This window comes from Bactrocera oleae, chromosome 4 (genome assembly GCF_042242935.1).
Source record: "Bactrocera oleae isolate idBacOlea1 chromosome 4, idBacOlea1, whole genome shotgun sequence".
Taxonomy (NCBI): domain Eukaryota; kingdom Metazoa; phylum Arthropoda; class Insecta; order Diptera; family Tephritidae; genus Bactrocera; species Bactrocera oleae.
In genome coordinates this window covers 19,933,373-19,951,425 of record NC_091538.1, presented here as the reverse complement: position 1 = coordinate 19,951,425, position 18,053 = coordinate 19,933,373, and the positions used below count along the sequence as shown (strand labels likewise).

Below are 18,053 nucleotides of genomic sequence, written 5' to 3'. Positions count from 1 at the left end.
GCTGGAACGCAAGATGAAAACTCCCCCTACAACCTTCCAAGTTTTCAGGAATGCAGTTGAAGGAGGAGAGAATTTCAGCGTGTCCTCGTTTGGCCCCTTCATATACCCAGGCTCCCTGAGCCTTAGAGCGCACTTCCCAGCAATGCAACTGCCGGCAATGTCCACGGGTACTATGTGTAAAATAGCATAAACTTCTATTGTCGCATTAGTCCGCAGTGCACCGGAGATGCCGATGAGAACCGCTCTTTAGGCATGTTCAAGCTTCTTTGTGAGTGTAGACCTTTTGAGCGCCACCAGACGAATACGCCATAGAACATTATTGGCTTGACTACGGTTTCGTAGACCTTTTCTTTACAGATTTTCTACAGCAATATAAGGCAACCTCAATATTTTACCTCCAGGAAAGTTTCATAGAGAAGAAAAAGTCATTGGTGAATAATTTATCAATAGGTTGAAGACTTGAGGAACCAAATGGGGTGAGAGAATAGAATGTTAGTATAGTGTAAGTAAATTTCCTTAATTGAACTCTTATAATTCATTCTTCCACATTATTCTATCTATCTTCAACACTTCGAAAGTTCGAAGTTGGCGAAATATTTAATAAAACACGCAAAGGCTCATAAAATATCCCTTAAGATTTCGGATTCTTAATGGGCTTAATTGGTGAGTTCTGTATTGTAGCTTCCGCTAATTTAGTAGTTTTCACTACCGTCAACTACTTTTTTGACCGGAAGATTTTATGACATTACACCTTATGCTGCCATAGAGTGTGAGCAACTTCGGAGAGGTGTTCACTAATTGTTTCTGGCAAGTCGTGAAGTAACTCTGCATTAAACTCTGTGTCTCAAAATATATTTTAATTTACCAAAGCTCTTGATTTACGGCGGCAATGGAGGAGTAAGTCAAATACTTCCCCATCAAATTCCGAAAGCACACTCTTTGGGAGGAAGTATGAGCGAACGAAAGTAATACGAAAAGTATTTACTTTTTTCTTTAGACTAGTTGTAGACCTATTTTACAAGTATCCGCACATTTAGGATTAAAGTCGAAACTGGCATTGTGAAGATGAGAAAAGTGGGATGCTATTTTTTAGCAGCTAATTTTAAGTTAATTTTTTTGGAAAGTTCTACATGATGAAGACGCCTTTGGTCTTTCTACAATAACCTATTTCCTTTTTTAAAAGTTGCTCAAAGTTTGACTACAAAGAGAATTTCTTTGACTACAAAGAGAATTTCTTAAATTCTTAACATTTTGTGATAGTATCAGATATAAAATAACTTCTCACAAATATTCAAAGCTCTGCAAGTATAAAGTTACTGTAGAAATTAAACATACAAGCCAAAATTCATTTAATTTTAAATATGTAGAAAGTGGGATAACCTAACTATCTATCACGCCTTAAGTTCTTAAAAATATGTAACTGTATATATTTGTAAATAAATAAGCTTTAATATCTCTCTGAGTGCTGAACGCTCATTTTTTTATATTTATTAATATTATATATGTATAAATATATTTATTAATTGCCATTCCCGGCTCGCCATAAGCTCTTCACCAACATCTGCATGACAAAGAATTAATTTTCAAAACTATAACAACAACGGAAACAACAACATTTGCTAAATTTCACTTAAACTTAGCCACAATCCGACCAGTTAGTGGTCAACTAACTTTGTGCGCTATTTCTATTGTTGTCGTTGTTGTTTTCGTTTACGTTTTGGTTGAAATTAATCAAATTGTTGGAAATATGCCGTTGACATGCAAATTTCTAGTGTCTGAGCGATGCGTGTGCGTGGGCGTATATTTTATGTGATTTCTGTTGACATTTTTTCGGGTGTGTTGCCGTCATGTGACTCAGCCAGTCAGTCACTCAGTCGGTGGACTTTGCTTCTCTGCCGCCAATTGGGCGGTACTCGGGCGTATATGCTTGCGGGAATTCAGCACTAAGTTAATGTAAACTAAGTGCATTACATTAATGAATGACAAATTTGAATATATACCATATAAGCGAGCGAAATATTACTTAATTTGGGTTGCATATTCAAATTAATCGCTGGGGCAATGTAGGACAATGCTATCGATCATGCTTACGAAACAGTAAAAAGTCGTTAAATTGTAGAAAATTAAGCTTTGTTCTTCAATTTGTGGACTGTGAAGATTTTCAAAAACCCTTTTTATTTCTATTTTTTGTTTATTTTTTTTTTTTTTTTAATATCATGCATGTGTTAAATTTTTATTAATAGGCAATACTTATCTGAAATCTGGAAATCTTTTAAATAATCTGATGCTTTTTAACTGAATATCAAAAGACTGACTTATGTTATAGCACTAAAATATTAATAAAAAAAATTTAGACTTTTGTTATTACAATCTTATTTCTTTCAAAATTGAAACGCTTCAAAGAAACATACTATTTCGAACAAAATTCTTTAAGTTCATTGCAATATATTTTCAACCAAGTGATTGCAAATTTGAAAATAACAATATTTTATGTATTTAGCGATTTCGAAAAATTCTGTAACTCTATCTTAATAACCAGTGTTGAACTTGCATTCACTATATTTATTATTCCATTTGTAAAAGAGAAGTATTTCACAAAAAATAAAAATTTCGAATGGAATTATGAAAATTATTATGAAAATTATCAAAAAATAAAGAAATCTATAGTCGGTTGAAATACATCGGAAATGAAAGATAAAATGACAAACATTTATGTAAAAATAATTTACAGGCAAACTGACGTCGAGAAGAGAAAAGGGTATTTTTTTAGCATTTTATGGGAAAATGTGCCAAATAATGTATATAATTTTTGCACAATCGAAAAGTATAGATCTTAGCAAATATAAAGCTTACTGACTTTTTAAAAAAACCTGATACTTTAACTTGTGAATTTTGGATTGAAAACTAGATTTTTTTTGATATAAGGTCAAAATAGAGAAAAAAAATTATTATTTTAAATCAACAAAAAAAAACAGAGTTTCTTCCTTTCTTCTTTTAATCTTTCGTTTGCTATGAGTTTAATCCTATTATGATTTTTTTATTTTCCAGAATTATTTAGCTTGGTCTACTAACAGCATTACAACTTTCACCAATATTCCGCTGTTAACTATGCCAATGTTTGTGATACCTATAAGGTAACGTCCGAGACCCTATAAAATGTATATATAAAGAATCAGTATGACGAACTGAGTCAATTTCGCTTTGTCCGTCTGTATATACGCAAACTTGTCCCTCAGTTTTTGAGATATCAATCTGAAATTTTACACATGTCCTTTAAGCTGCTTATTTGTAAGAACCACCGATATAGGACCATTATAGCTGCCATACAAACTGAACGATCGAAATTAATTTTCGTTCATTTAATGAGATATCTTCACCAAATTTGGATTGATTTAACATACTCCTAAAGCAAATAATTTAGAGGGACGCAAACATGAGGCGGTGCACCGTCATGTTAGAAATAACAGTCATCTGCGTCGATTTCATCAAATTCCGGGGAAAAAATCGGTCAAAATCGTGTTATAACGCTCGCTATTGATGGTAACGGCATTTCCTGCCGCACCAAACCGTTTTTTGTGGATGCAATTGCGTTTCCTAAACTTCACGAGGATTTGACTCACCTCAATAGCGGCAATTTTGTTTGTTGATGAAACCTTTAAGTCAGTAATGAGCCTAATCTGTGAAAATAATTTTTCATTTTACACCGCCGGAGAAGATGAATTTGCGTAAAAAAAAGCGCTGTACAAAAGTGAAAACTGACGTTTTTGCTTTGTTTTAATATGTTTTTGGAATTTTTGTGTTGCCGGCAACCCGATTTAAAGTTATTTTTTAAGTGTTAAGAGTTGTAATTCAATTTAATATTTATATTTGAAAATTAAAAGTGAAGTACCAACCCCGCGAAATAATGTTTTTGGATTAAGCGTGGCTGACAATCATGGAATGGTTATCTTCATTTTAAAAATTTCGTGTTATTTACTTATGTCTAATTAAACACATATGCAAACCGCCTTTGAAAATTGAAGTAAAAAATTCATAATTTTTAATTCAGAGAACTCTACTCTAATTCAGAAAAATTGTTTTAAAAATCCTACAAAAATTTGTTTAGTTCATATGCGTTGATCCTTCAATAATTTGGTATTATTTTTTATATGATCAGTGTTAATTTCTATCTCTCAAGCTTTTCGATTAATATGTTTCTTCATAATAAATTATCATTTTAAAGATATATATATATATTTAAATAATATAATTTAAAGATATATATTTTTAAAGACATATATATATATACCTATCGCTTTACGAAAAATCGATGCATAACAGATTTATCGCCAATTTATGAATATGCAATCAGTATTTCGTTAGCTCTCAGTAGGGAATTTGGAAAGAATGATACCCCATGCTCAACACCAGAATGCCACATAAATCGTTCGAAAAATGCAAAGAAATACCTTAGCATAAATCAGGCAAGCAAGCTAACCTAAATTTATTAAACACAAACACGTATACAAATACACAAATATATATATGCAAATGTGTATGTATTAGTATGAATAACCCAGCTAACTTCAATACACACGGTAGGGTGCGCCGGGGCGTATGAGCAACATCTAATCGGATTGTTCAAGTAGCAGGCAAATACGTATGTTATGTATGTATGTATGCGTGTGTGTATGTATAAAATTGAATGTATTCGTGCACAATGTGCGACTTACGACTTGCAATCCCAGTGGCGATGCCAAAGGCTTTTGCCAAAAATTATGCACACTAACGGTAAACGAAAACTTTACAATTGCTACCATAAAATACAGCTTCCTGCCACAAACACAAGCAAGGCACTTATACTACTTACTGCGTGTGTATGTGTGGTGGCGGTGAATATGTGTGTGTGAAGGGTGAATAAAAGCAAAATCACGCGAAAATCCATATCAGCTAACATATGCCCTCGATGATGTAGGTTTGTACATGTCTAGCGAGTATTTTATATGCTGTTTTGTAGAACTTTGTTTTGTATTTGGCCCAAGTGTGCATTTGATTGCGACGCGTCTAAAAGGAATTTTACGAGTAGTGGGTGAACATGCGCGGAGTTTGGTTTATTAACCGAAGTATATGGGCGAGTATATGTACAGTTGTATACATTAGTACGAGGGCGGTTCGCAAAATATTTTTTAAAAGATTTCTTCGTTTCTTTTATATTTTTATAAGAGTAAGTATTCAAGTCATTGTTCTAAAAGCTACTTCTATGAAGAGAAAGAGCTTCTGGCCAAGGTGCTAAATCTTTACGTCAAGGCATTCACGGAAACTTTAGTTTCGCACTGCTACTTGGTTTGTTTATTTAAATTAGTTCCATCTAGGCTCAAAGCGATTCTTCTTCAGTAATGCAATATTGATATACCTAAATTTATGGCCATATTTTAGTTTTACGGCGAAGCTGGGCCAACATGGTTGTTTTTTCAAAGCCCAGCCTCAGCTTTTACCAAAAATATAATGAGCCTAGGGACACTTAGCAGTACCTTCTTTCATTACATTAACCCACTTTATATATCATTACTACTATACCATTATAATAACCACATTCAACACTATCAAATTTCATTTATCAACAATTGCAAGTATTGTATTCATTATCATTAACATAATCGTTATCACAATCGTCACCAATATAGTAATCAAATATGAAGTATGTCCTATGTAGTCAACGACATGTGCATTTCTAAGCAATATACTTTAAATTACTTTTTTAATAATTTGGTATCATTCTGGAACAGTTCGTGGTTCCACGTTTTTTACTTCGTCCTCGTAATGTGAGCTATTTAACAGTCGATATTGATCGAGGATGGCATCTCTCTACTAAAAAGGTATTATAAAAAAATGTTTGAGAAAAATAGAATTAAGTTTGTTAAACTTCCGTTCAGAAAACTATCAGATAATTGAATTGGTTAAGGAAGTTTTCGGTTGCGTTAAAGTGTGATAAGATGATCTCGGAACTGTAACTAAATTTTGTGTCTATAAAATATTTTGTTAGCACTTTGGAGAAGTTTTTTGCAGTAAGAGTTAAGAGCTTAAGCAAATCTTTGCAGCCATTTTATGAGTATTCTAATGCTCGCAAACAACCCTCTGATAGTCTTGATACATAAATAACTCCACCTTCTTGTTGTAACTTGTTTCTAGACGGGAATTTAGAAGCTGTCGTCAATTTAAAACAACTTACGAAATTGCTTTTGAGCAATTTGCCTTCTCACACTTGCCATATTTTTAAGCGCAATTGCTGGCGTTTGCATGTCGTTTTCTATTTTCAGGCGCACATATCCAACCCAATAGTTGATATGTGATAGTAAATGTTTGTGGAAGTAAATATCTTTAGGCACAAATATAGGAACAGAAATGTTTAGTGGTGACAGACAGTGCTAGCTTAGTTAGGCATTTTCTGAAGTTTCTGCATAAGACTGGTGAACATAGAAGAAAGTTAAAATCTATTGGGACATGCTGAATTTTTGAAAATATTTCTAAAACCCAACCACCATCCTTAGTGCAAATATTGTAGACAATAGACTTGAATTCTTCTCTATGCCTTCAGCTTTATAAAGATTGGTGTAAATTTTTTCTCTCATATGCCTTTTCATTCCCGTGAAAAAAAAATTCAGTTCGCTCATGCTATGAAATTAATACCGACACTAAAAAGAAATAAAGCTGAAGCTTTGCTAAAGCCAAACCTCTAATACGAAGTCAAGAAATAGAGCAGATTTCCTTAACTTTCTACCAATTATTTACCTGTTTGTGAAATACTATATTCTTTATCCCTTGTGATCCCTCTAGTTACTATGTCGCAGGACCGAGCAAAAATATTCAACCTAGGTAAAGGTCCAACCGATTTGGGTTGAGTCTCTAAGGCAGTAATAATTAGGGTAACAAGAATGTTCCTAAAAATTTCGTTACTAAATTTTACTTAAGTGCTGAAATACTGACACACACTTGCAGCAACAAGAAAAAAGGTCAGCGCATGATTTGGGTATTATTACAAAACAGTTAACGTTACTACAAATTTTCTAAAAGAAGCGGAAAGGGTTCACAAAACATGCTATGCGATATTATTTCTACTTCTTGCTTAGATAAGCCGAAGGGAAAGGAGTGTGAGCGAATTGTTTCCTAAGCAAATATGGTGGTGCAGCATGTTTTTATATTTACAGCTTTTGTCACTAGCCCCCTTTTGAGTTGTGTTAACAAGCCACAGACCACCGAAAAAAGTGAACTGCAAAATGAAATAAATTTTCATCTCAATGGCTGTAGGCCGCTTTTAAGTATTTTGCATTGCACGAGTGTTAAATTTGCCACTCAACAAATACTCGACTGTAATGTACTTATGTTGTTATGTATACCATACATTCATATTAGGGTGTCCAATATTTCAATAGTTGATGTTTTTATACCCTAAACAAGGTATTCTAAGTTTGCCACGAAGTTTATAACACCCGAAAGGAAACGTTGGATACCCTACAAAATGCAAATAGAAAAGATAAGCGCGACGTGCATACTTGATTTAGCCATGTCCGTCTGGCCGTCCGTCTGTATATGCGCGAATTAGTGCCTCAGTTTTTGAGATATCGCTTTGAGATTTCGACGTCCTTGCCTCCTCAAGAAGCTGTTCATTTGTCGGAGTCGATACCAGATCACTATAGCATATAGCTGCCATGCAAACAGAACGATCAATATTAAGTTCTTGTAAGAAAACCTTTTTTATTAGACAAAATATTTCATGATCAAAATATTCACGAAATTCCGCATAAATAATTACCCAAAACAATGCTATAATAACATATCTGAATAAATTTTTTAGATCGGACGCCAATACTTATAGTTGCCATACAAACTGAACAATCAGAATCATACTTGTAAGAAAAACTTTTTTATTTGGCAAGAAATTTTACATGGATTATTCTCCAAAGCAACGCTATAATATCCGAAAAAATTGTTCAGATCAGACTATATAGCAACTAGCTGTCATACAGATTGACCAATAAAAATCAATATAGGGATATTTTACACCCTTTTATGCTTTAATAAATGCACCTGCGAAGGGTATTATAGCTATTTGCAAAGTTGTAGATCTATTAGCTTTGGGGATAAAAATATCAACGCGAATGTTCCCATGTTAAATACATGGCAAAAGTAAACCAACATAGGGACGGTTTATATTGCAAATAAGTAGCGTCCTTGGATCATGTTTTTAGGGCTGAACTTTTCACGGGTCGTCTACAAAAACCAAAAATCAGCCCTAAGTAAAATTATAATGCGTTCTAGGATAACCTAATAAACAAAAAAAAAATTTTTTTTTATTTGATCTAATTCTGTATTTATATTTTATGATCTTTGACTCGAGAAAGTTAAAGAGGAGAGCATATTAAAGGTTCTTATGTGCAATTTCTTCTGGTTCAAAATTCACTTTTATGATCAACATATCATCACACTCATCTTTAGTAACTGTCTTAAAACTTTCTTTGCCGCTGTTATAGTTTAAGTCTCTTGCCTTTATAAGAAAAAAGAAATATTTCCGGTGTATACAAATTGCCAAAAGTAAAAATAGAATGCTAAGTATATGTTAGTTTTTTCGAGAGCTTTAGCTGATTAGGAGCTTACAGCAAATCTCGTTTAGTCATCCTCCTGTTTATCATCACTATATCTCGGGTGGCTCAGCAGGCCCGAGAGAATTTGTCTACGTAACTTTTTGAGAGGGAGTACTTAAAACTTTTGTGCATATGAAGCTTTTTGTTCAGACAAGTCGTGTAGTTTTAGTTGAGACGACAGCAGTTTTATTGGAAAAAATCAACAACTATACAATTATTAAGGTTTAAGTGATTTATGGTGGGAAAGAACTCTTGCTTTACTAAGTCTGTGTTCAGACGTATAAACTTGTGCTGCTGATTATCGGCAACTTCACTTTCGGCAATGCCTGTTGCGTTCACACGGACTACTGGAGTTCGAAAACTCAAGTCGACAATTTTCTGCATTCCTCTTCATATAAATCCTCAAACTCTTGTACACCTTATTTACTCGATACAAAAAACATATTTTTTATTAGCTTATTTTTGTCCTTATTCACTATTTTCTAAAATACTTCTTTTATCTTATGCATATTTGCATACATGTTTCGAAAATATTATAATAATATTATAAGAAAAGAAAGAGTGGGTCAAAAATAAAATTAGATCACTAAATATCTGAATATCTGAGATATTCAACTTTTAAAAGATTTCCAAAATCTTAAAACCAAAGCAACAAAATACAAAATATATGGTTTATACTAATTTCCCTTTTTTTATACCCCGGGCATTTTAGTAAACATAAACATTTAAAAATAGCGCCTTCTAACTTTTATGCATCGCTGACTGGCGTCATTGTATTTTATTACGCTTCTTAAACTTCTACACGCACGTGCGATTTTCTAAAGCCAGTTAAATGACCTTAAATCTCGACATGACCTTAATACAGTGTTAACCCAGTCCTCAAAGGCTTTTGTTTTTGTGCCTTTGGAAATTTGTGAGCACAGTGGAAAGAAATGTATAAAGAAAGACTCATGGCGAATGGAGAACTTAGGGGAAGAGAAATGTTTATAAAAAATATTCATTTCTGTATGTATGTATATATAATTCTATACCCAGTGATGTCTTTTCCAATTTGGATTAATGTTTTTTTAAGAATTTAAAAAAAATGTTCTAATGTATCTGTAGTCTGATGGATTTATAATTTTTTTAGACTTTTCAAAATCTGCTCTATGTATCAAAGTACCAGTAATGGTTACAAAATCCTATCGTTGGTGGTAATTGTACTTACTACTTCCAAAAACTATGTTTCTACAAAACAGGTTCCATATAATAATAGTTTCATAAGGTAATGCTGATACTTGTATTTACTTTTTTGTTGGGAAACTTGTCCAAATATTTGAAACTTTGTCATTTCACTATTGATAGGATAACGTCATGGAAACTTTCAGAGCCTGTATTTTAAACGCCAAGAAAAATAGGGCCAACAATTTTGAGATATTTCTCAATTTTTATAAAACAAGCATTTTGAATGCTTCGTGTAAAATAAGTTTTTATTTTACTGAACTGCTCTCATTAATAAGATTTAATCTAACTTTGTATACTCACAATATAGGCAGGGTTTCTATACAAAATACATTTTTGAGCATAGATATTTTTAAATTTTAAAACTTTAATTTTGGGTATAAAATATTTAGTGTTGGTTTAGTGTTTTTTTTTAATGGTGTAGTTTTTCGATTCATAAATTTATGTACAGTTCGGCTTTGGCGTTATACAAGTTCAGTATTATCGCTATGAAAGATTGTCAACATAGATGAAAAATAGATTTGAATTATATTATATCTGATAACAATTTTTTCAAACATTGCTTGTTTATTAAAATAAAAGATATGAAATTTTTAGACATTTTTGAAGTAATTGAAAATATTAACATTAATACCGCAAACTAATTTTCGTATTAGAAATCGTGCACTATATTTAATATTTTGGTTAATTTTTTATAAATGCTGTACATATATTTTTAAATATTTATTTTTAACTTAAGTTCTGTTGTTATTCTATCTCACCACAGATAGGTTTAAAAATACGATTTTCTAACTCAAATTTAAATTTTAAATTTTCTTCATTAACACAAAAGTTCAGATAAAAGACTTTATTCAGACTATTTTTAAAGTACCTCGCTTTTATAATGCTTGGAGAAAAAATTCCTATTTTTTCTATTTATATTTCTATTCATAACCCACAACAAATGCCACTGACAGCAGCCCGCATCTCGCGAGCCTTTGTGCACCACGTCTCACACTCGCACACGCCTGCGAGCCATGTGTTGAGTTTGCTTTTATTTTGTAACAACAAACAATTTCGTAATACAAAAACATTGAGCTATGAACTCATAAAAATGCAAACAACTTGTTTGCTGACATTAAAAACTGCTCATACAAGCAATTTACACAAACACATTTGCATACATACAAACCGATATCCCCACACACATATATATACACCTTTATGAACATGCTTATAAACAAACATACACATTTGTTTTGCTTTTTTATTGCCTACATGAGTTTACTATATTAGAGGAATTGCTCCTAAATGTATGCTACACATAAATGTTTCACAGAAAAAATCTGTTAAGTGTTGACGAGCCTCCTTCTATATATTCGTTTATGCATTTTCATATTGTGTTACTTGAAACTGCTGCTCAACAACAACTCAGTTGTTGCTAGTGCTACTGCTATTACCATTGTATAGCTTGTTATTGTTGGCATTGTTGTTATTCAAGCACCATAGTCTAGTTATTGTTTCAATTTTACTATGGCTTTTCCCAGTGTTGCTGTAGCTGGTGGTGGTCCGTGCCCTCATGCCCTCTCTCGCTACGCCTTCGTTGGTCGATCACTCCTGTGGCCTCTTAAATATTCTCTTTTAGTGCTTTTTAAGGTTTAATGATGCTTTTTGCTACTTTGTATTTATAGCAATGTTAAGACGTACTCAGTTGCATTCGCTACTCGGGGGGATTGGGTGCACTAGTAAGTGAACTCTGGTCGAGTGTGACGTTATTTTAGGTTGAATTGGTTATGTAGAGAGTGTTTATTTTTTTACTTTTCGTTTTTAAGACTTCGTAGTTAGAAATCAACAATGATGTGCTATTGTTTGCTTTTTGGAAGAATTTTTTCAACTTTGCGAAGTCTAATACAATTTTGAAAGACCAACAGTCGAAGTCTAATACAATTTTTAAAGAAGCTATGGCAACACATTTCGAACTCTAGCTTACGGTATTGGCTATGAGCCAGCGCGATAAATTCAGTACCAGGTCTGTAGCTTTGATCTGCAATACAGAAGGACTTCCAGCTCAGCTGCAAATTTTATTTAATTTTGTACATGCTTTCCTTTACTTTGTTGCTCTGTTTTATTTTGACATATTAGGATGATGTTATTGCGTAAGAGTTCTCTGTAAAAGTGTTTGAGAATTTATATTTGCGTGGCATTCGATCTGCCTTAGGAGACTTTCGTCATTTTTTTTATTTTATTTTATCCAAAATGTGGATTATAACAAAACTCCTTTCTTTCATCTAACCAAATAACATTAATGAATTAATTACTTTTCAAAAGGGTAAATAAGTAAGTTATATAGTGCTTGTATTATAATCTCTGCTCCATCTAAATTCCTGGACACTATTGGAAGCACAATCTTTAAACGAGTCACAGCTTATAGGAGTCTCAATCAACCTAAAGTAGTGATCCAAAATAAGTAACCGAAAAGAACAGTTCAACACGAAAATCTCACCTTAAAAATTATATTACCCATTAGCCAAAATCTAGATGAACTAATTTACAAAGAGAGACTAACAGAGACGAACAATTTCGGGTTAAAGCTCCCTTATTCAATATTTTATTTGATTTTGGTCAACAAATGGAGTGCAACAAAAACTTTCAAAATCAGCTATTTACTACTTATATATTTGAAAACACAACCTTAATGTCCATATTTGTTTGATAATAATTCGAAAATGACCCACTGTCTTCCCGTCGATTATTTGGCTCGGTTAGTTTGGTTATTTTATGGCCTCTGTCGTTAAGTATTGACTAGTCGCTGAGTCTGCAGGTTTCGGTCATTACACTACATTGAATGCATGTTTAAATATTTGTATGAATATACTCGTAAGTATGCAATAGCTACTTATTACAAGTTTGATAGGTTTAGTATGCATTTTGTTGCAGCATGGAGTTTACTGCTTATCTTTTTTTGCCGCAACGTTTTGTTTTCAGAGTTGTATAGTGTATGAAAATATGTTTTTTTGAGATATCGATCTGAAGTTTTGCACATGTTCTTCATTTCCCAAGAAGTTGGTCATTTATCGGAAGCGCCAATATCGGACCACTATAGCATATAGTTGCCATACAAACTGAACGATCAAAATCAACTTAAAGATATTTTATACCCTTTTATGCTCGGTGCAATTGAAAATAATATTTTTTCTCTCGTATTTGGTAATATTTTTATTTTTTTCAGGGGAAATTTATTGAAACTATTGTACTATGAATACAAGTTACGAAGTTATTTGTGGATTTAATTTACCGGTCAATAGTTTTTGTTCTAGGTAGGAACTAGAGCGAAAAGTTGACTTTCAAAATTTTATAGAAGCTGTAGTCGAAGCTTTATAAAAATAATATACTACGAAATACCTAAGCTAATTACAAATATTCTAATAATATGTAATAATGTCAGTCTATATATTTGTTTGTATTTATTGGTATTACGAAAGCTTCGTATAGCTAGAGCAAAATATAACATATATCTAGCATTTCTAGCTCTCTTATTTGTTAAAATGTACCAAAACAATAAAACTATTGGACTAGTTTATAACTAGTCACAAACATACTTAAAAGAAGAATACCTATTTTCATAAATTAAGATTTTCGTATAAAACATGTATAATTAGAGGGTGTCCGTTTTTTTCAAGTTGATTTTTGCTTTGCAAATGATCCAACGTACTTTATTTTAAAACCGTTCCTAAATCTTTTCAAAAATTTCTTTAAAATTTAACGCAGTTAAAGTTATGCACCAACTGTACTGTATTCATATAGTACACCATGTCGTATGAGCAATACAAAATGTATAAATCACTTGTATACCATAAATGCTCAGGTCATGTAATGTACACTTTTCATAGAAATGTTTTTATGAAAAAAATCATTAAAACCTTTTTTGTAGAGCGGAAAATTTCGTATTGGAAAATCTATTTTTCAAAGTAGAAGACTTACTCGCTTAATGCAAAATATTAAAAAAATCCATGTTATATACATGGGAAAAGAAATATGATTTAGATATGATTTAAAATGAAAATAAAGAGTTTGTTTGAGTGGGCGCCTTATTTTTAGGGCAAAATTTAAACTTCAGGGGCGTTTCCAAAAAAGCAATCAACTTGGACACCACAGATAACGGACAACATAATACTTGTAATGACCCGTATACTCGTATCTTCACATGGTGTCACATTAAAGAAGAGACATAGTAAAATTGGTTATAGTTAATTCATATAAAATCATTTACTAAAATGCAGAAATTCACTTAGTTCGATTATGGAATGAATCAGTTTTTGAATCTAAATACCAACGACAATATATGGGTGAAGCTAACAAACGAGGTGTCAAGTTGCTAGTGCGAAACTTGTAGCTTTGCCTGCAGCAAATAATAAACCTCTTTACATATAACTAGTTGAATTGAGTGCCTCAAGTAGAAACCCCGAAAATTAACACACTTTCCAATTGTTATTTTATACACATTTTAGGCGACGTGTCTGGCATAAAAGCTATGTATAAAATTACCTGCCGACAAGAAAGTGTGTGAGCGCCGCAAAGTAGGCTACGAATATTTAAGCAAACAATATATGTGTGATAATAATACCAAGTACTCGTGTATTCCGTTATATATGCAATAAAAATATTAGTATAGTTTTATATATATATATATATATATTGTGTATATGTATGTACGTACATATACAAAGAGATATGTGTTTTTGTGCGTGCTTATTTCAGTTTAATTTCGCACACACACATCTACATTAATAACTAGTGTATCATGGAGCAACTTACGATTTTATGATGCAGCGCGACCAACTCACGTTCCGTTACACGTCGGCTGGCTGCCTCGCGGCGTCTTTGCCGAAATTGACTGTATTTGTAGGCCAAAATAACGCCGGGCAGGGCGAGCGCCTCCAATGGTGATTTGCGGCCGAATGGCATGCTTGCTTGTTTTCGCTACTTTAGGTGTTGTTGTTACTGCTTTTCTTCGCTTTATGCTTTTATGTTGCGCGAAAGTATTATTGCTTGCTTGTGATTGTGGTTGTTATTTACTATTACATTGGTATGTTTTGTTGTGCTTTTTGGTTTTCTCCGCCACCTTTTCGTCGGCAGTTACGTGCTTGCCTCCCCAATTAGCTTAACCCCAATTGGGCGTACATACATATGTGTGAATTACACTATTACGCAATTTAATTTAAGCACACACGCACACAAAAATACTTTTACAACATGTATGTGTTTATATGTTTATTTATATAAATTCTCACTTATATTTATAAATACATATCTCTCTTTTCACTTGAACTTTTCTTTAGTGCTTGTTATTGTACTTTCGTTTCCAGTTCGCTGTTTTTGCGTTTTTTTATTTTCTTCTTCATACTTTTCGCTTATTATTTTTCTTGTAATTTATTTAGGTTTATTTTGCATGATATGGATACACTGGACCACTTAGAATTTTTGGCAGCATACAATTGTCATTAGAAATAATTAATATTTATTATTATCAATTATTCTTAGCTTTTATTTTATTTTTGTGTTTGTTATATGTAGTTTATTTTTCATTTCCTTCGACGTAAATATTAGTGATTTTCGAAAATTTAAACCACGATTCACTAAATATGTTGTAACAATTTGGAAAATAAATATTTGGAACTTTTTACTTAGATAAAAGTTGTCAACTCGCCATCTAAATATTTCCTTATTCAAAATTTTACACCTAGACCTACTGACTTACTCTTTTAAAAAACCTCTATTTTTTTATTTTATTTATACTACTTTTCGTTTATGGAATGTGCTACTGTTAATAAAAATATCCTTTATAATTTCTAAATTCATCGAGATTGGTCGAATAATTGGTACCAAATTGGTCTACATTTGGCATGGAAAACAATTATTTTCTATATTATTTTCGGAATCTTCTTCAATAGATGGCTCAGATTTAAGACTCGAAATTGTTTAAACAGCATGATTATTACTAGGTGTGAGCTACTCATATACAATATATCTGAAAACCATAATTTTCAATTTGGCCTAAGTAAAAAGGATCTAAAAGCTACTCAGTGTTCGTTAGGCAGGATTGTGGTTAAAGTTCCATACGAATTTCCAGTGGTTGTCGGACTACGAAAGATAATATAGAATTTAGATTAATTTTAAAAGTTACCATTTTTTCCTTATTTGAGTAGTCGAAAAGTTTCGTACAGCTCCTACTAGAGAGTACCGCTGAAATTGAATCCATATGTTTTGAAGTGAGATATAATCTTCATGAAACTAGTGTAAAAATATCACAGCTGGTGGATGATTAATTCGTGAGATGTAGCATTTCGAGTAATGCTAGTTTCAGCATTTCGTAATAAAACTGCATTAAAATCAGTTTTGTATGTTAATGACTACTTAAGACTATTTTTAAATTAAAAGTACTCCACTGACTCCAAAAGTTGGACTAATGTGTATTATTTGCGCTCTTTGCTAAGGGAAGCAAGTATTGGTTATTGGTTTGCTTAACTTCGAATAGGCCATGCGAGCAGCAGAAAACGATAAAAACAATAGACGTCCAAACGACATTGGTAAAAACTCGTTCAAAATTATTTAGAAGGTTTTGAAAGATTGTAATTAGAGGTTGTATGAGATAGCACACTCCTCGAAGATGTGAAAGGAAGGTGTTGGGACGTTATTGAATGAGCTGATCTAGTTCTATGCAAACTGGGTGCTCAGCGGACTCAAAACTAATTAAAACTGATTATTCTCCGTAGTGTTTGGAGCAGCAATTTTGATACCACACATTTTTATTTATCCCGGCTACAGCATTTTGTTTCCAAATACGGTTTTAGAGTTATTTTCATTTGTATTTTCTTTTTTGATACTCGAATAGGAACCAACCGCCAATATTTCGAGTTGTCTTAAATAAGCATCAGTAGATGAAATTAGAATTAATTTTAAGTTAAATATTATTTAAATGATTGACATAAAAACTTTCACAACTGTTTCAAAAATACGCAGATACATCTTTATTTCATTAACAAGAATTATTAAATCTAGAAAACATATATGTTTTAAAATCCACTAACACGGCACTAAAAAATTAAAAAAATTCACAAATTCAGCATAAAAATCTTGCTTCAATTTCAACTTCCAAATAACTAATAATTTCACTTGCACTTTCTAGCTGCTTTGAAGGCCCAAACACTCGCACTAAGAAAACACATATCGCAATAAATCACTTTCAAGCAATGTGACAAACTCGCGCGAAGCGTAAAGTGACTGCTGCAACAACATAAAAAATGTGTACAATCACGCACTCCTACAAGTATGCTACTGATTTACTATTACAAGTATAACGGGCGAAGCAAAGCGCGGGACTGCGGCATTAGTTTACTACAGCTACTTGTTGTTGCTATACACTTTAGCTGTTGTTTTTGTAAAATATGCAATTTTACTTATTCGACTGATGCCTCGGTTACATTGAAGCGCGTTTCGATGTGACCACGTGCACGCAACCACCAAGAATGTGTCGCACTACCTCAATGTTTCGGCTCGTACTTGGCTCAATTAAGTTGCTTCGACTTTCACACGCAGCGCCGAGCCGAGTGCCACTGCCGAACAGCATCCCTGGAGCATGCGAAATGTTTAAATCAACAAAGTGGAACGGAAGAGCGAGTGCGAAATGACTTTTGGTTGATTTGCCACCGCCAAAGTATATGGATAAGTAGAAGTGTGGTGGTGGGTGGGCTTTCGAAGATTCGTTCGAAAATTTGCATTTAGTAATATTTGAAATAATAAATTATTCATACATTTTATGTTATGTTAAGTTATATATGTGTTTTTTTTAATTTTATTTAAATTTTAATTCATTTAATTTAATTTATTTTCATTTAAATTTTAATTTAATTCAATTAAAAATAATTTTTTTTAATTAAAATTTTAATTTAATTTTTATTATTATTTTTATTTTTATTTTTATTTAATTTAATATTCTTTTATTTAATTTTAGTTTATTTCTTTTTATTTTATTTTTTAGCTGTCTTGTGTGTAAATTTAATTTTAATTTTTGTACATTTCATCTCATTTGACTTAATGTATCTCTCATTCGAGGGGTGTTCTCTTACTTTTGCTATACAAGCAAGGTTTCCAATATCAGTCAAAGCACTTTCCTGCTACCTCAACAAATTTCTTTTTAGAATGGGAGAGAGATGGATTGGAGACGGTCTGGGCAGG

General features: G+C 32.4%; 1 protein-coding gene across 3 annotated transcripts in view; it reads right to left on the bottom strand.

Moving 5' to 3' along the window:
* Positions 1-17,663, bottom strand: part of LOC106614505 (protein split ends) — a 99,429-nt gene extending 81,766 nt beyond the window's left edge. For all 3 annotated transcript variants that reach the window (XM_036369214.2, XM_036369215.2, XM_014230287.3), the window contains exon 1: positions 14,634-17,663. In XM_036369214.2, coding sequence (XP_036225107.2) covers positions 14,634-14,783 — 150 coding nt within the window. In that variant the 5' untranslated portion in view covers positions 14,784-17,663. The remainder of the gene's footprint in view (positions 1-14,633) is intronic.
* Positions 17,664-18,053: the final 390 nt, after the last annotated feature.